This window comes from Seriola aureovittata, chromosome 10, assembly GCF_021018895.1.
Source record: "Seriola aureovittata isolate HTS-2021-v1 ecotype China chromosome 10, ASM2101889v1, whole genome shotgun sequence".
Classification (NCBI taxonomy): domain Eukaryota; kingdom Metazoa; phylum Chordata; class Actinopteri; order Carangiformes; family Carangidae; genus Seriola; species Seriola aureovittata.
The window spans coordinates 23,120,315-23,139,656 of record NC_079373.1 but is presented as its reverse complement, the minus strand read 5'-3'; the positions used below and the strand labels follow the sequence as shown (position 1 = coordinate 23,139,656).

The 19,342-nt window shown below is 42.0% G+C and overlaps 1 protein-coding gene across 7 annotated transcripts in view; it reads right to left on the bottom strand.

Annotated features, from left to right (window-relative positions):
- mical2b (microtubule associated monooxygenase, calponin and LIM domain containing 2b) overlaps nucleotides 1-19,342 on the bottom strand; it is a 57,219-nt gene that overhangs the window by 14,291 nt on the left and 23,586 nt on the right. For 3 of the 7 annotated variants that reach the window (XM_056387811.1, XM_056387816.1, XM_056387815.1), the window contains exons 7-26: nucleotides 19,205-19,305; nucleotides 16,112-16,369; nucleotides 15,886-16,001; nucleotides 14,804-14,930; nucleotides 14,370-14,460; nucleotides 12,319-12,466; nucleotides 10,945-11,141; nucleotides 8,325-8,416; nucleotides 7,873-7,941; nucleotides 7,596-7,724; nucleotides 6,667-6,846; nucleotides 6,272-6,556; nucleotides 6,037-6,171; nucleotides 4,140-4,637; nucleotides 3,645-3,746; nucleotides 3,429-3,521; nucleotides 3,085-3,126; nucleotides 1,266-1,452; nucleotides 1,001-1,074; nucleotides 164-245 (exon numbers count right to left, since the gene is read on the bottom strand). In XM_056387811.1, coding sequence (XP_056243786.1) covers nucleotides 164-245; nucleotides 1,001-1,074; nucleotides 1,266-1,452; nucleotides 3,085-3,126; nucleotides 3,429-3,521; nucleotides 3,645-3,746; nucleotides 4,140-4,637; nucleotides 6,037-6,171; nucleotides 6,272-6,556; nucleotides 6,667-6,846; nucleotides 7,596-7,724; nucleotides 7,873-7,941; nucleotides 8,325-8,416; nucleotides 10,945-11,141; nucleotides 12,319-12,466; nucleotides 14,370-14,460; nucleotides 14,804-14,930; nucleotides 15,886-16,001; nucleotides 16,112-16,369; nucleotides 19,205-19,305 — 3,006 coding nt within the window. Of the gene's footprint in view, nucleotides 1-163; nucleotides 246-1,000; nucleotides 1,075-1,265; nucleotides 1,453-3,084; nucleotides 3,127-3,428; nucleotides 3,522-3,644; nucleotides 3,747-4,139; nucleotides 4,638-6,036; nucleotides 6,172-6,271; nucleotides 6,557-6,666; nucleotides 6,847-6,868; nucleotides 7,476-7,595; nucleotides 7,725-7,872; nucleotides 7,942-8,324; nucleotides 8,417-10,944; nucleotides 11,142-12,318; nucleotides 12,467-14,369; nucleotides 14,461-14,803; nucleotides 14,931-15,885; nucleotides 16,002-16,111; nucleotides 16,370-19,204; nucleotides 19,306-19,342 lie in introns of those variants that run through there. The other 4 variants (XM_056387812.1, XM_056387813.1, XM_056387814.1 and 1 more) reach the window with 4 other exon arrangements.

The following is a 19,342-nucleotide window of genomic DNA, read 5'->3' as shown; positions in this document are numbered from 1 at the left end:
TCATACAGGAACACATAGTCATGTGAGTAGCTCCTGACGTGGGACCCCACAGCTGTGAAAGACTCACACACGCTTTCCAACAGCCATCGAGGCAACACACACACAGCCCGGCTAGCACGCCTCGGCCAGCTCAGGCCTCGCCTAAGCAAGGAAACGAGGGTACCTGGGGGATGGATCTGGACGCTGCCCGTCGCTGAGTAGCTCCCACTGTCCAGCGACAAGGGGGTGACGTGGCTTTGGTCTTCCTGCATGAATCAAGATACACAGGAGGGAAATGATGAAATGCAACAAAACACAGCAACTGTTGTCCTCTAATATTTCCTTTTTACACAAATCACATCTTTTTTCCTAAAAATCTCAAATACTATAAAGGCTTCTGACATGTTACTTGGTACACACACACACACACACACACACACACACACACACACACACACACACACACACACACACACACATATATGAGAAAAGTGATCTAAGACAGTCCGGCAATAAATTAAAATAACTATAACTCTATGGTCATTAAAGAAAACATATTTGTGCCTTGGCATATTCAATCCAGTTACTAATAGCATCACCATGTGGCCAGCTAAACAGATTCTTTCTATATCTTGTAAAGGACACCAGCTGGCTGTGTTGCAGGTTAACATTAGCAAGTAACGACAGGAGTAATGTCACGTTCTCCCCTCAGACACACTCACCCCACCTTTGCTCAGTTCCTGGATACCTATGGGATCATGATTGTGATATTTGATCCCATACACACTCAATAATTGAGCCAAGATAGCTCTAGGAAAGTGGGAAAAACACTAACATTTATCTCTGAGCTCTCTCTTTAACCAGATCATACACATTAAGGCTAATTTACGTGATCTCCTCTTGATAACTAATGTAATATCCCTGAGCCCCCGCTGGTGAGGCCTGCCTCCCACCCTGAAAATCTCTGGACTGGGGCATTAGACTGGTTTTGCTGCTTGTATGTAACTACACTGTTCCTTACCACTCTCCTTCTGAACCTGCCCAGGTGAGTGCTGGATTGACGCTGGGCGTAATGCATCTTGCAGTAGAACTTTGCTGAAAAGGAAGAAAACACAAAAATCATAAATACACTTCACTTAAAACTAAAGTGAGAATCATTCATATACTTTTGTCTAACGTCAGAGGATAAAACAAAACTATAAATTCCCCTCCCCTCCCTTCCTTTATACTTTATAGACACACCCAGCTGGAGTAAAGCATCCACAGTTACAACGAATCAAACATACCCTCGTGTGAGTCGAAGGTGTGTCCTCCCAGACGGAGGGTGCAGTTACAGACGTCGCAGCGGAAACACTCGCGGTGGAAGAAATAGCCCTCAGCGCTCAGTCTCTCCATGACATACACCCGCTTGGTGCAGAAGTGGCAGATGTCGCTGCCGCCGAGCCCGGAGGGGAAGTCCTTACGTACCACACTCTGACATGGAAAAAGACCAGGACAAGGTTACACAGATAATAGGTGATGCTTTTTTTTTGGGGGGGGGGGGTGTTTAGGGTTGTTGTGTTTTTCTGTGAGATGCCTGCAAGTACACAAAACAGGTTAGTCACATGGTCCAGCAGTGAGATGGTAAAACTGCTAAAAGCGGCTGCAGCCGTCACAGGAAATGTTGGACATAACCTCCATTAAATCAGTGAAGAACAACAGGAAAGTCTCGGTTTAACTACAGCATTAACAACAGGTTAGAAGCTCTACCATGAAAGTAATATGCAAATGTTTCTTTGACACTGAAAGGTAAATACTATTAGTCTCCTAATCACTCACAATAATCCACATACTTTCAGAACCTCACTGTGGACAATCAATTCTAAAAATTTAGACAAACTTTCAGGACCTGTAAGTAATTCTTTGAACACACAGTTTGAGCTAACATGGTAAAACTTTTATTTAAAAAAAGAAATCAGGGTTTCAACTGAAACAGGACAATCAAACAGTAAGTGATCCATAAGAGCTGAGGGTTTGTTCAGGGCCCAGGTCAGTCTTAAGTCTGAAGACAGTAGTTTGACATTTTAGGAAATGCGCTTCTTACCATTCTTGCCAAGAGTTAGACAAGACGATCAGTACCGCTCTGATTTCTGTGTCTAGTCATCGCAATGCCACAAATAAGACTCCAGAAATAAATATAACACCAGCACACAACCCGGCTCTGCAACTAAAACTTTATGGAAAGGTAAAAAAAAAGAAAAAAAAAAAAAGGAAGCAGCAAAACCACAGATATCGTCTTTATTCTACACATTCTTGCTTACCAACATCACCCACAATGCAACTCCAACTTAAGTCAGAGATTGGGTTGTGCTATGCTAGTAACGGCTAATGTAGCTTCGCGCCACTCAAGCAGAGATGAAGAGCTTAACTCACTTATTTCAAACATGCACATGCTCAGATTCCTTTTGTTTCCAAACTTGCAGACTTCAGCCTCAACTGACGCTGCCTCAAGTGACATCACTGCCTCAAGTCACATCACTTGAGGAAGCTGCACCTTCATATTTAAAGGACAGATCTGAGAGTGGCACCAATTTTCTCATCAAGAAAGGAAAGTGGTATATTTCCCAAAGTGTCAAACTATTCCCTAACTCATCAAATGAAGAAAATATAACAATTCAGCACTTGATATCTCAAACATGGAGTCTTAATACGGCTAAAGCTGTTACCAGTTTACGCTTACTTAAATGTACTTGCCAGGTTTGTCTCATGTCTCTAGAACCCAACACAGGTGTCAGTTAATGATCTACCCAGACCAGGTCAAATAAGTAGTGTTGTTACTTGTCATGCAACTTAAATCCACACGCCTCTACCATCGCCAATGTTGTGTAAGCATCCAGCTGATCCTCATCATCTAGTCTCTTCTAGCTACGCTGAAGCTAACAGGCTCTTTCAATAAGCAGATTGAGGCCAAGCTGTGATTAAACATGACTTCAAGTGAGCAATTGCAAGCGTATGACGCAGCCAGTTGTCTGAAGCTTTATCCCATGTCTCTGTGGTGTGACACCATTTCGCGCTGATGCAAACGCACTAGCTGCTGCTATGGAAAAAATAACAGAACCGATTTACCCCTGTAGCCTTAGGAGCCCTCCCTGGCCACGGAACTAGAGCCTGAAAAGCAGATGATCTGTTGTCATGGCTGGTCGCAGTAGAAAAAACAAAAACAAAACAAACTCTTCACTTTGTTTTGCGGTGACAGTGGATCTTTGTCCTACATTTCAAAACTGTATGTTATATCGTAGGAAAATACAGCAACACTTAGTAATGACACTTCTTCATAATGATGCTGCTGATAGTTAAATAGTAAGCTGTATTACAGTTAAACCGCAGGACAACACGGGCAAAAACAACAAAAGGAAAACACCATGAACTCTGGGTTAGATTTGTTTCAGCAACACCCACATGCATCTTACCATAGAGGTATTGGGCCTGTGGTCTGTCTCATAGAGGATGGCCAGTAACTGAGCTTTAGCATCTATGGCTGATGATACTTTTCCAACTGTGCGCTAACGTAAAACGCCAAAGATACACAGAGCAGAAACAGAAGGAAGAGGAAACAACAGTTATAAAATTTCATGATTCACTTTCAGTATGTGGAACTGCATTTAGACCGAGGCATTAACTGGTACCTCCTTAATGTAACTGGGAGCTCCAGTCGGACAACTCTCAGAGCGAGCAATTGACTTTCGACTGATCCTTGTGGCGTTCTCAAGAGCGCAGCTCCCGTTGCACTAAATGAACACCACAATGAGCATCATTCGTACAATGACACACAGTTTATCTACGGCATGCAAACAGAGTGAAAAGAATTTTTAACAATTCATATATTATATTATAGTTAGAAATTTAAGGTGTTCATTATCTGAATTAATATACTTAATTTTAGAGTCTTTGAATTATTATTTGAATATGTATACTGTATTAATCTGCAGTGTTTTGTAAGCCCATGTGGACTGTGCTCATGTTGCCTGCTGGGCAAGGCACAATAACAAAAACATAATTATAACCATCTTAAAATTGTCAATATTCCCCTTTACTGCAGAGTAGGATACTTTCCGTAGAGCTTTACAGGTTATTCGTACTGTCCTCAGCCAGGGTGTTCATATGCATAAGGGAACCATTACCTTCATGTGTTCATGTTCAGCTAATTTCCCATCATCAAGTGTCTCCTGAGCAGCTTTGTGGACCTCCTCCTGCTGCTCAGTCTTACGATTATTTAGACAGCTCTCATGTTTCCTCTCATGCGTGTGCAGCAGAGAAGACGAGCTGCTGTGTCCATTTTCACAGTGTGTGTCAGAGAGGGGAGAAGAGGCCTCCTGACTCTCGTCAGAGCGAGGCAAAGAAAGGGGAGGAGATATTTTGATGGAGGAATCAACACTGAGAGATGATATTTGCTCTGTTTTTTCAGAGTCAGTGTAAGACAACAGCGGAGAGGAGTCTTTCTGAACCTTGTCCTTGTGTCCAGAGGTGTAGAGGGGAGAGGAGACAGAGGAGAAGCCAGCCTGGACAGTGGGGTCAGGGACAGGGTGGACCACAGGGTAGACGGCGGAGCTCTTAGATACAGAGGCAGAGGAAGGAGGAGGTGGGGATGAAGAAAGAGGGGAAGAGGTAGATACTTCCACCTACAGAAGAAGAGTTAGACAGGAATTAAAGAGTAGAATAGAAAGATGAAACAGGAGAGACAATAGCTGGATCTCGTTATATGCAGAGCTGAGTGGGTGGAGGGTGTGCACACGAGTCAGTGACATTGAAATCAGGATCTGTATATTTTATGTGTACGATTAAACAATATTGGTAACTAAGATATCCAGGTTATATTTGAAAAAAAATGCCAATAATCTATTAGCATATTAGACTGCAGGTAAACACGGCTTGAGAGATAACAAATAGTAGGTAACTGAGTGACACATCCTCATGTTGTTTCGTAATGTACCTTTAAAAGTGTCACATGTTACACATATTGTACAGTATTGCACACACAGCATTCATATACTCCTTGTTAACATACAGTATGTGCTCTGTGTGGGGGAATTAGTTCTGTCTGTGCTGACTACATAAAGACGCCATGGCAGTAGGACCATATCTCTAAAACGTCGCCAGTAGTTTTGTATAAATCAATAAATGATTAATGCAGGATTCGTGTGATTGAATCTGCGCGTCATCTGAGGCACAGTAAGAGCCAGCGAACTTTGATTGATTCAACCGAAGGAGCCAAATCGTCACTCGTTGCAAAATCCTCTCGTTTTAAGGAGCTCCGTTTTGGCAGAGAGAACACGCACTCTCTTCTGTATCCTGCACAGGATCATTATCTCTCTTTGTGAGTGTGCATCGCAGCAACAACACTATCCGCTGCCAGTTTAACAGGTTAGGACAGGGGTGGAGCTCTCCTAAATACTGACTCAGATAAGAGTCCTTTCCCAAGTGAAGAAAGCTGATAAAATGCTTTTTTACTTCTGGTCATAAAAGTTGCATCACTCTGGTGAGGACTGATTTCCCAATCAGAGATGCTTTGATAAATGCCGGCCCAGTTTAGTTTTGCTTCAAGAGGGAACTTTGGGAAAGTGTGCTGGATAATAGTGACCTCAAAATTGACAGAAAAAACAATTAATGCACTGCCTACATTACATAAGTTGTCCAATTTTTCAACGACCAAAACTCACTTGAAACTATTGATGAAAAAGCAGAGACAGCAAACAATGGCAAGCGATCAAATGCACTATAAAGTAGTAAAAAACTTCTCAAATAATGCAAATTTAGAAGACTACTAATCAAAAAAAGAATAATAATAATAATAATAATAATAATAATAATAATCATAATCCACCTGAAGGTCTCACACAGTCCAGCAATTGTCAATTGACGGTGGATGGTGAAATAATGTTGTGGTTGTAGCTACAAACAGTGTAGAAAGTTTAATATACACACTTGTTCCAGCAGTTCTTATGAACATACTGCAGTCTCAACTATATTATTATTCATACATAATAAAGGTCCATGCCAGCAGCTGCTGTAATACACAACCTGTGACTCAGAAGGAGCAGAAAGAGGAGCAGGAGTAGGTTTGTTGGACCCAGGAAACATGGAGGAGAGGAGGACGGCTCTCTCCTTTATACTCCTCCTAGAAAACGCTCTAGTTGTCAGATTCTGGGCTTTACTCTGCAGGCGGTCCAAAGCAGGAACAGAAAAACATTAAAAATGAGTTTTTTAGGTAAAAGTTAAGATGAAAAATATTGTATATAAGTGGCATGAAATTCACCTGCTCATGTGACTCTTCTGAACACTCAGCAGGATGATTGATAGTTGATAGAGTAGAAGCAGAAAAGTGACTGGTTGCAAAGTCAGGTGGGGTGTATTCTGGGTAGTAATGTCCAGTAACATTAGGGCTGGGTGAGCGGGGAGGACCCAGTGGGCTCTTAGAGTATGAGGGGGAAGGAGAGCGACTGTAGCCGCTCTCAGGGTGAGAGGGTTTGGGGGAAGAGAGGACGCTGGTCTGCGGAGTCACAGAACTGGAGCTCTCCAGTAAGCGAAGGTAGATGGAAGGCTGGAGGAAGAGACGAGGAGCAGGAGAGAGGAAGAGGAGACAAGAGAACGTGGGTTTATGGCGGATATCAAATTTCATGCGCTAATGACTGACAACACTGATTTGCATACCTGCCACTTGGGGCGGGTGGGGGGCAGAGGAGGAGGAGGGGGGGTGTCTTTGGGCTTTGCAAAACGGGGGTTTTCTCTCTCTTCCTCCTCCTCCTCTTCTTCCTCATCATCCTCCTCATCTGAGAGAGGAAGTGGGGACGTGGAGGGAGACAGAGAGGGACTGGATGGGTCCTCATCAGACTGATGTGCAAGGAGGGGAGGAAAGGAAAGGAAAGGAAAGGAAAGGAAAGGAAAGGAAAGGAAAGGAAAGGAAAGGAAAGGAAAAGGCCTTGAAACATAAATAAATTAAAAAATGAATGCTTTATCTACAGGGAATCTATCTGCACTGGTAAAGAACACAGAAGGTTAAATTATCAGGGAATAGAAGCAAAAGAAAAGGCATCAGAAAAAAACAGGTATTCAACTAATTCTCCAACAGAATAGCAGATGATGGACCGGCAATGAGTTGGATGTAAACGCTGCATTATAACAGAGGTGCACACCAACATACCAGGATGTACCAGGATTACATTCATATAAGACAGAACTTTATTCATCTCAAATGAACCTTTAATGCTAAAGATGCTCAGTGTTAATGGACAGATAATAGTGAAAATAGTGCAAAGTTACTGTTGGGAGATGTAACAAAAAGCTGTATTTAGCCATTTGTTGCTAATGTCAGGCGTTCATTCATCAGAAAGTGATACTGTCACATACACATGCAAGAAGAGCGCTTCTGAGTACGGTTTGTGTATCAAGCTTAAAGACCCACAGTCAGCAAAGAGAGTTGACTTTTCTCCTCTTCACACATTTGCGATAGATAAATGAGCCTGGTCGAAAACGAAGAGAAAACAACAACTTAAAATCAAAATAGTCCAAGTGCGCGCCCTGATCTGGGTTTAAAAGTTTACCTCTGCCATCCAACGGTATTCAAACGCTCCGTTTCTCACCTTGCTGCGTGTCTTTGCCGTTGAGGAGTTCTCCTCAAATTTGGCTAGCAGCTGAGTTGCCATGGAGCGCACCTTATTCTCCCGCAGCTCTCCGTCCTCGCCAGCAGGGAGCGCACTGTGACAAGACAACTGGTGCCATGCCAGGGACACAGGTGGGGTTATAGAAGCGGGAGAGGGGGGTGGGATCTTTACACACATACATATTAGCATCAGCTCAACATCAAAACACAACTGGGCAACTACGCTTCGTTTTGAAACGGTCTTCTGGTGAACCTACCTCTGTGAGGTAGTGGTTGCCCTTTCGCGGTCGCTTGTTGATAGAATCGTCTTCCACCGTCTTGTCATCCTGTGACAGTAGAAACCACAGTAAAGATTCTTTCACGGTGACATTAAACGTTACACGTTTCTATCCAGGTCGTCGTCCTCGTTCAAACGTACAAAGAGCTGCTTGATTTTGATGAGTGTAAAGCTGATACTGTAAACTAATCATGGGATATACTGTTCAGGCTCATGATAAGATATGTTATCTTATCACTTTGAGAAGTAGTGAATTGACCTTTAGGTTAGTTTAAACTCATCTAATCTGGATTTCAATGGCTGTAAAGAGGAAACTGGTGATGAATGTAGAACAAACAGCTGATGAGAAAGGAGGGGAGGAAAGAAAGAAAGAGAGTCATAGAGAAAGAGACAAAGAGAAGGAAGAGAATTAAAAATTAAATTTCATTGTACCCTGGGATTCCTCTTCCTGGGTGGAGGCAGGTTCAGTTTGTGGTTGGTTTTAGACGGATAATCTTCTCTGTTTTCATCTGCTTCTCTTGTACCTGGAAAATAAACACATGCATACGGATTTACACTACAGCTTTGTTGGCATCAACAAAAACATGTTGTTGCCAAAGCAGTTTACAGATGATTAAAATACATTCATTATTAAATATGTGTCTATGTATATATGCAGCTATCTGCTCATTCTCAGAAAATTATACAATTTAATCTCACATGAAGATAGAGGAGTCTGAAAGTGAAAGAGGAGGATTCATTTGAAATTAAGCTCCTACAGACACTTACTAACTTAGCCAGTTATCTCTGGCAGGAAGTGAGACATGAACTGTGTGCGTCACAGACAAGTGAGGTTAAGAGCACAGAAGCTCTCCTCACACACGTAACAGTAGTATTTTCAAAAAGCATCATTAGCATCACTCCAATACAATGGCATACAGTGTAGATATCATTACTGACTGAGGTGAAGCGATTAGAAGAAAAGCTAAATATAACCAAACCGAACACTTAAGCTCCTAAAACGTCTGCAAAGTAAATTCCCATCAAATGGACTGTGAAAAGTTCACCGGGGTAAATCATTTTCCCAGGCCTCCAGGAGTGTGGGATTTCTCCGTGGTGAAAGCAAGTGTGTGTGACACGGAGGTCTGCACGACATTAACATTACGGCACAAATAAGTGAAACGTGGCCGAAGCTGGAGCTGACTGTGGTGGTGTGACCGGAGCTGATCGAGGGCCTCCAGAGTTATGCAGAGCTTCAACAGACATATCGCACATACCAGTCGTGTCTCTGGCAGGGACTGACCTGACCACGGTTGTATAACCTGCAACTTTATCTCTCACAGTGGACAAAATAGTCCCCGAACCTCAGTTACTTCAAATATAACAGGGTCCATACTTAAATGTGCACCGACTTTAACTTGAAAACACAATGAAAATATCTCCATAGCAGTAGTTAGCAGCTCCCATGTGATTGTGACCCTTTATTAGCTTCTCTAAACTGTCTTCCACTTGTCTTCAACCTCTAGAGATCGAGACAGACACCACACACTGGCAGCGTCGTGTGATATTTTGTTAAATACTATTTTGACTTTTCTGTGAAAGAAAAAGGAATAAAGAACCTGTTTCCACAGCTTTTTTGGTTAGGTATAATATTACACTTTTTTTTGCATGGTTAGGATGAAACTCTGCAACAGTGCACCACCTAGCTGGCCAAGGCATTTTCCCATCTGTTTGTTCTGTGCAGCTGGATCCACTTTTCATACACTGGGGTGACTTTGTAGTATAATCATTTCCTTTTGTCAAACTGGGGTTATGAAGTCAGAGACACACCGACATTCTGAATTCTTGATCTAATGAATTTCAATTGAAACTGCAGTCCTTTCATTTTCAAGGCTGCAGTTAGTTTTTTGTTTTCAGTCCTGTACACTTAAGATTCAAGGATTAAATGAAGACTGAACTGACATTTTAATGTGTCATATTGTATAAAGTGAGATTTCCATGTCCTTTTTGATTATAAAGCAGGTCTAGGTTCTAGATTAATACTGTGAAAATTATCAAAGCGCTCAGTCAACAGAGAAATGCACTAAGAAATTGAGCCTTAAAACGATCCAGTCAGGACTTCCTTAACTTTGTGATGTCACAACAAAACAGTCACCGGTCCTCAGCAACGACCCTAGCATGGCCAACAAAAAAGCTAATGAACCACACAACCCCAAGCGGTCATTCCGTCGCTAAGCTAGGAAGCTACAAGAAAGAAATGTTGAAATGCTGCTTAATCGTTTGATGTCAGGAAGCCAATATATCATTGCACAGCTTTCCCATGGAGAGAAATATTAGAGACCAGTGGCTAAAGTTTATTTTTTTCTGACATACCAGAGCACTTTAATCCAAAATTGACCATCTGTTCAGCTAATTTCAGCACTGACTGACCATCATCATTTGCATTTACTGATGACTTTTGCCAGGCTACAGTAGTAGGCGACAATCTGTTACCTGTGGCTGGCCTGTTGTTGCTACAGCCCCAGAGAGGAGCCTGAGAGAGGAGGTGTAAAACTACATTGAGATGGTTTTCGGTTATTCCAATAAAACACTGGAAAAGTGTAAAAATACGGGACCTTTAAGAGTAAGGAGAACAATACACCCAAATAAATCCATGAGTCTCTCGCAGGCTGTTTGCTCTAGGGATTAGCATTCACAATATTGAGTGGCAGGAGGAGATTAGCATTACCCACCCTGACCTTTTAACAAGAAAACATTGTTCATGTTTTCTACTGGTGAAAACTAATGAGCTCAGTACAGTTGATGTATCCACACTATGTTGGAACAATTTAATGTGGGAAACAACATGTTCATCCACTGCTTAATGATTATTAGCTCCCACTATTAGCATTTACCTTCCCTTCAACCAGAGAGCATTAGTCTTTCCAAAGAAAAACTGCAAAACTCCACCACATTTATTTCACAATGTCTTGCCATTTAGCATAAGACTGTAAAAGTTTGATTCAATATTTTATATATTCAATATGAGATATAAGCTGAAGCAGGTAACGACAGAAGCAGGAAGGACACCGACCGTTGTTTACTGGTGAATTCCTGAAGGCCTCGTAGAACTTGGAAAGGTAAAGGACCATCAGTAGCTTGTCCGGTTCAGCCTCCGCAGCCATCTCCTTTCCCGTGGTCACTGGCTGGATGCTGAACTCCCGCTCAGCCACATCAAATGCCAACTGGTTATTCCCAGCAACGTCCTCCTCGTTAAGAGATTCATAATCACTGCAATGTAAAGGAGGGAGGAGGCGAGGTTGGTGAATCCAGGATCGTGTGTATGAGTTTATAATGTGTCTTAAAAACGCTACTGGATGTTAACACGCTAATGACGGTCTCTATTTTGTTTGTATAATGTCAGCTACATGCTTATGTTTGTGCATGGCATAAATGTTCCTGCTGATGATTTTGTGCTATTCCATTAATTGACAGTTGGTGGCAGTAACATGTGAAGAATGTAGCAATGTGCCAGCAAAAAGCAGAGAAGAAGAAGACTGCTAGCTAACAAACATGGATGTAAAAAATGAGGTTTGAATACTTATAATAATAACTTTATTATGAGGAAGGAAATGTAGTCAACATATCGTTAGCCTTCAAGGATTGAGGCTAAGCTGTACTTTGTCAGCTTCAACTATCCTTTGAGCTGAATGCTAATGCTACTTGATCTTAACATGCTAACATTTAATGCGTCAGCTGTTAATGTTAGGATGTTAAGCATATTAACATAGCAACAGTTACAGTTTAGCATGTTAGCCTGCATTCATTTAGCATGGTAAAATGCTAACATTTAGCGTGTTAGCTGGTAGTACAGCTGAGTGGATCACCAAATTATTAGGATTCATGCTCTGAGTGCCAAGAATGTCCATAAAAAAAATTCACGGCAATCCAACAGACGGACGTGTCGGACTGCTTTGGCTGACCATGGAATAAAACGTCAGCCACCAAAACATCCCATCATCTTGATATGAGAACTGAAGCTATATGTGGAATCACAGCTTGCTGCAATGACAAGGACTGAGATGACGTGTGATTGAGTCTACAAAATGAGCCCTCCTCATAGAGGATGATGTTATTCCAGTCGATGACTCTGACACTTTTATTTGCTTTCTCAGTTGTGTGTGAGCAGACCGGACCAAGTAGGTCAGTTTGGACTGTATGTGATATGACAGGCTGTTTTTGAATCAGATTAATCACCACAGAAAAACTTGGACAGAGTGTCAGCAAAATCACATGCAACTTAAAAGTGGAGCATCGAACAAGAAAATCAAGCTGTTAAAAACTAATTCAATAGAAAAATTAAATCCATTCTTCACTTTCACATAGTTAAGCGGCTCAGTTCAAAGGTAGCTGATCCGGATAGGTAATTCTTTATGCACTGTAAGTATGTTTTTGTGTGTGTTCTTACATGAGCTCAGGCCTTTGGCGGTGTATGAGAGCACAGAGGGCCAGGCCGTTCCTCCATGAAGATGTGAGGTTGGTGATGTCCACCCCTCTGTAACCTTGAGTCTGCTTCTGACACCAGGTCAGCAGCCGCCCAGGACGCACATCGGACTCTGCAAGAGAGGAACGGCACGTCATTCAAGGTCTCGTCAAGATGGCCGCTTGATCGCACAACATCACAGGAGGAACCATTTTCATGCCAGAAAGGTTAAGGTTATGACTAAGTGCTTTATTTTTGTCAGGCTGGAAAGCCTCTCAAAGAGTGTTGACACTATAGCACAATAAAAACTGATTTGAACACAAATGACTTGTGGGTTCACTTGGACTTGAGCCCTGTGATATGTAAGACTTGAACGACGTCCAAAGCCTAAAGCAGAGTAATCTTAACGGCATATTCAGACACAGAGCAGAAATTCAGGCCAGTGCCCAAACCGGCCTACTTAAAAGATCTGCAGCACTCGCTTTGATGTGCTTTAAAATGCATAGCTGTAACTCCATGGATGTATTTTAAATGTCAGTGTTTATCTGCAGAGTGAAAGGAATGGGAAAATCAGAGGGGGATGGGTAACTGAAAGCACACACTGATATCTTTTGTATTAATTGGCATTTCGTTTCATGGTAAATGTAGTTTTAATTCTACTGTATCCTCATGGAGGTGGAGAAAAACTGAACCTAATCTTCATGAAAGTTGAATTTAGCACATGACCTAAACGTTGAAATTGATTTAGATCTGGAGAGTCAAGACTTAGGACTTACAGCTGCAATATCAATGTCAATACTTTTATATTAACAATGACTCAAATTACTGTGTAATATGAAAAGAGCTAATTCATAGGGAAAAACATGGGGAGAATTATCACCAACTCTACATTTCCCCTCACTTGAACTGCGCGTTTAGCATCTTTTAGCTCATTGTTTTGGTTTTACGCCACAACTTTAATGTTTTGGTTCAGTATCGTTGTTCTCATCAACCTTGTTTCCAGCGACATCAGGCTGCTGTTTTCAGTATAAAAGCTCTGATAAACTCACTGGACACTACAAGACTTACATTCATCAGGTGGTTTCTAATAGGTTCACTATGACAACATAACATGAGATGATGATACATCTGTGTTGTGTTTACAGCTTGAAGCGGAGACTAAACAATCCACCACAGCAAAGTCAAGTGTGTCACCCCCATGTTCATCAGTCCAACCCTGCTGTTGCAAAACAGAGCAGGCCTGCACATGTCTGTCACAGGCATCATGTCTGCTCCTCATGTGGGTGTAACGTTATCCAGCTGTATTGTCTGTGTGACGAGGTGTGTCGGCCTGTGACTGAGGTAAGGCTAAAGTTTCCCCTCAAGAGGGCAACTGTGCGTTCACTATGTCAACCCTTATTTTCTCCAGTGAACTATATTCAGCATTTCATAATGATTCATCAAAATCCTTTTTCAAAACAGGTTATGTCACGCTACATTGTTGAGTCAGCACAAAGATGATTTTATAAACAGTAACTGAGCGTCTTAATTTCAGAACGCTTCCATGCAGTGCTAATGGGGCCTTGGAGGCATCTAATCTCAATGGTGACTCACTGGATGATCAGGTTACTATTACAACATGACAGGGAGCTTTGAAAGAAGAAGACAGTCCCGTCTGAGGAGAAGGCACCGATCCTCACCGTCAGTGCTTGGGCTATAGATATTTGACGCATATATAATCTGTTTATAACGGACGTGTGAACAATCTGTGGTTATAAATGCAAGGATGCATCACAATCTACAGGTTGAATTTACAGCATGTGCAGCTCGTCAGTCACTGGCTCTGGCTGTCCAGACCGATTCAGACAGCAAGTGAGATAGAGAACTGTTAGAGATGAATCATGAAGCCATTTCATCACCAAAAGCATCAAATTATCAACATAAAGTGTCATAATTTTCACAGAATACAGAATCTGTTTGGACCAAACAAGTTGTCGGATGCTTCCAGTGGCCACAATACAACAGCTGATTTTATAATCAATCACTCTGCGTCTCACCTTTTCTGGACAGGTTGACTGATCTACCTGTGGGACCTCCTCTTCCCAGGTTACATGAGCCCTGTTGGCCGTCAATATACAGGTGACGAACCTGAGGGAAAAGACAGAAATTGCTCCTGACTTGAGCCTGAAATACAATTTGAATCTCAAGACACGGTATAAAAATAAGATTAGGAGGGTTTGCAGCTGACTGAAATTTCCTAGCAACACAGAATTGAACAGAATTGATGGTGCAGAAAAAAAAAAGGCAAGAGGAAAATCACAATGCAGCATGTGTCGCAGAAAGAGTTCAAAACAAGTCTGAGCTTGCCGGTAAACACTTTAATCCAGCATGACTGTGACTGTGGCTTCTCCTTAGAGAGCACTCTCTGCAGACTACAAGAAGTTTATTATTAGTAGTAGTATTATTATTATTATGTAAGTGCTGGACTGACCTGGTGTGGGCGCACACAGCTGGAGTTGAGGTTGGGGTAGCGGGTGGCAGGGTCAATGGCGTACTGTTCAAAGTTTTTGCTGATGTTCTCTGTGGTGGTCTGAGGCAGCAGGCGGTAAAGACTCTCCCTGGGGAGCAACAGCACAGATATAGTTTTAATTGTGAGATTCAAGATACTGAAGCTTCAAAGTTGGAACCACATTGAACTAACCTTGATCTGTGTAAAGACAGAAAAGTACTGAGGCAAGAGGAGAGCACAAAACCACTGCTGGAGGAACCATAAATAAAGACTTTTGACATGAAATCTACATCACTTTAAGTGCATTTACACTGGACATGTCCCAGCTGGTTTATTTGAACACATGACTGCTGCTACTTTACTTTGTATTGGTGGGTGATACCGAGACTATTCATATTCATGTGACACGAAATACCCACAGAGAAACCAAGGTCTCCTTCAAAGCACACACTGAAATAAGTATTAAAGGGGTAAAGCTCTAGTGGCTGCCTACAGAGGCTAGAATTGCCTCTTTTTTTTTTTTAGCCTTTTTAAAGCCTTGTCAGTACAGACAGAAAAAACTATAAAGTTTCATCTTCTATAATGGTATTTTTTGTGTTTAGGTAGTTTCTTAACAAAATCACAAGGATGTATCCTCTGGAAAACATGAATTTTATAGCAAAGTTTACATTTTAGCCTGAGAGTGGTTCGGGGAGAAAGTTTAGGAGTTTCTAAAATAGAAAAGCTGAAGGTGACTGTGTAGCTAGAGGAAGGCTCATTGGTGTGTCAAATATGAAGAGGGTGTATCCTCTGACTAAATATAGTATTCAGACCATTCGATTTTGATATTTCTTGTGTGAGAGTTGAAATTTTTGAGCTGATGGCAGGCCAAGAATGACAGGACAGAGGGTCATGAAAATCATTAAGAGTTATCCTCTGGGGAACATGCACATACTAGATTTCACAGAGATCTGGCCAATAGTTGTTTTGGACCAAACTGTTCCCAACGGACTGTCCTTGACTGGACCGACAGGTCTATTATGCTCATCTAAAGTTACAGAGAGTGAAAGATAAAACACACGCACCTCTCAGCCAGTATCTCCAGAGGGGTCCGTCCTTGTGTCCAGCCCTTCACCATCCAAGCTGTGTCGAAGGCTGCCAGGAAACCCCGAGCACAACCTGTACCCATCGGCCAGAAGGGCTGTAAGCGGAGAACACAAGGCCAGCATGAACACACATGAAGCTGAGCCTCGGCCATGGTGGAGGCCTGACAACACACACACAAAACAACCACCACCGGTGCGTCATTACCTCAAGCAGACTATCTCCCACCAGCGCCACGAGTAACTGGTGTCCGTGTTTCTCCCTGAGCAGAGCAGCGTTCTCTGAAGCGTACATGCTGGTGAAGTCAAACATGGCCACGTCCGGCTGCCCGTAGTGGTTGATGGCGTAGTCCAGGGATGGCAGCTGGTAGTTTGTGCCGAAGTCAGCTGCCTCACGGGCGTAAGAGAGCAACGCTTCCTTGTTGACGTTGTCAAGGCTCAGCAGTCGCTCTGTTTCTATGTAGTCCTGTAGAGACAAGAAGAGGAAGGTTTCGGGCACCGATATGAAAGGGGGTTGGAGAATTGAAAACCCACTCTGCAGCTCTACAGAGCTTCATTAGCTGATGTGTTGGCTTTCTTTCTCCTTCCTGGATGTGTAAATAGGAAATTATTTGCTAACAGATTTGCCTTCACAAAGTTATAAGGTTAAAATATGCTCCCAAATGGCCAAACAGAAGAGAAAAAAAACAAGGCAGCTTTAATTTAATGTAATTATCTGTTTTTGTTTGGTATTATTTTAAGATTTTTATATCATTATTATTGTATTCAAGGCATCAATGTACATAGAGTTCTCTTGCATTGTATTTGAATGTCTCACCCCAGAAGGCAAGAAAAACAAAAAGCTGAAAACAGATTAAATGCTACTCAGGTACCAAATCTCAAAATCAATTTAAATCCCTTTATCAAAGAAAATAGTGACACTTTTTATTATCTCCATTATTTTTGCTTTATTATTATTTAGTTACGTTAAGCTGTCATGTGTTTATGCTTCATGTTTTTGAGTTTTTATTCTGCATTGCTGCAAAAAAACAATAAAAAGACAATAAATTGTGTCACTTTTCATCCACCTTTGCAATGTTTCTTTTTTTTTTTTATTGCTTTCACCTTTAAAAATGCACATTTGTAGAAATGAATATATTTTAAACTAGTATATAAAAGCATGTAATGACAATTTTAGACTTTGCTCTGGCATTTCAGTTCTCTGGCTGGCTTTCTGTTATTTCAAGGAATTTAGGTTAAATATAATCCATTAGGATTCAGCTAATCTACAATATCTAATGGTCAAGCTATTACTTTTTCAAAACCACCAGAGCAATCAGAGTCCAGTTAGCTGCTGCAGCCGACCGCCGTGACTCCTTCAAAGCCACAGAGAGAGCTTGACAGCAGTGAGTGATCAATCTAAACATGTCGCCCCCTCCCCATGAATGATGCCGTTTCCCCTCTGAGTCACTCAGGAAATCACCAAGTTGTTTTGTTTTGACATGTAAGCAGAGTGAGATACATCATTATCCCCTGGGCAGGACCAGGCTGGACAAAAAAAGAAAAAGAAAAAGACTGGGACTGATTCAGAAATAGATTCATTATTCTCATGAAATTAAATGAAAAATATATTTAGACTGATGTGTTTCACTGCAAGAGGAAAATAATGAAAAAACCAAGTTAATCAGTTTGTTGAATCAGTGAGCTATTCGAGTGATGAGGTCCCTCAAACAGCTGATGTTGTGAGATATCACTCTGCACTAATGGGTAATGTAAAATGAGACAGACACCACCCAGGGTACAGCGAAGCACACTGTCAACACCTGTGTGTGTGTGTGTGTGTGTGTGTGAGAGAGAGACAGAGAGTGAGAGAGCGAGTGAAAGGAAAAGAACATAGTCCACATGTCGATGCCACTACAGTGTGTTTTGTTTTCCTGCATGTGTGTGTGGCTCTTCGTATTTTCAGATAATTGTCCCGGCAGACACTGGGTGAGGGGGTTAACAGCTGTCTTCCTCATGGGATCCAATCTGCTCCCTGATGCCATAATAATAACCTCATTTATACTGTCTAATCTCTATAGAGGACAGGGACGCTCACAGAGAGGAAACCTCTGACTCATAACGTGTGTGTGTGTGTGTGTGTGTGTGTGTGTGTGTGTGTGTGTGTGTGTGTGTGGGATGGGGTGTTTGTTAGTTTGTAGGGCACATAGAAGAAAGGTGAGAGAGCGCAAGCATCTAATTAGAGCCCAATTTCATTATCATCCCCTATGGAGGCCCGTCACTCACTGCCACAGCTAGCTGCTCACTGGTCTGGCAAACACACACACATCCCTGTTCACCTAAAAACACTATGACTCTCTGCTCTGGCTGCTGGTTTTAAAAACAGGCAGACCAGCCTGACATTTATAAAAATGTAAGCTAATATCATTGGCTAATGTTAATGTTGTAATTTGGCTAGCTTTCATGATTATAGGCATTCAGATATCTAAATCTTACTCTCTATCTCTTCTATAAAGCCTTTGGTGTTTCCAGATTGCCTTAAGTGATGTCACTTGAGTCGGGATCAGTCGGGTGCTAAAGACTACAAGTTTGAAAAAGAGACAAATCTGGGGATGTGGAGTTAGAGAAAAATGAGTTTAACAGACTTCTCCCAGATACCGAAATAAATCCGACCCGTTATGCACCCGGTTCCACAGCCTGAATCTGGCCCATATTCAGCATGATTGTCAGATGCTACTTCCAGGTATAAGTAAAGTCAATACCAGAACATAAAAGCTGTACTCTGCCCAGATGAGAGAGGATATGAGCCAGATGTGAGCCTGGGATCAAGGCATACGATGAGCCAGAAGTTTCATTTTGCCAACTAGCTTGCTCCTCATCTCAGCTTGGGCCTAGCAGCTTGAGGCTATATTAGCTGCTAGTAGCATACCATACACAAATCTACAACCATCAACGAGCGGAATAAAACAGACATTATCTCTGGTTCTGTATCAGTAGCTATTCATCTTAAGCCAAAGCTAAAGCCAGTTAGAGAACAGTATATTGGTGAACAAGTGAGAGTTTCTGAATGATCTTGTGTCAAGAGATCCCAAGCTGAGAGAGATGTTCAGAGTTTGGGAATGACATTTGCGTAGGAGAGTGAGTGTATAGCTGCAGAGCAGAGTGACATTTACACAGCTGTGTGTGTGAACCATTACAGTCCGGTGAAGTCAAGTAAAGAGTGCGAGAACACCACCTGTAACCATGATAGTTGTAATGCAACGAATACTAAAATGAATACACCTTATCTAAGATGTGTGTGCATGTGCATGAGCAAACTCACGTTTATGATGACCCCTTTGTCCAGCAGACTCTGCTTCTTCGCCGTCATGACAAAGTAGTGGGTGTTGTCTTTGTAGTAAACTATGTTCTCCAAGTCAATTCCTGAAAACAAGAGCAGATTTACTTAACAGGTGAATCA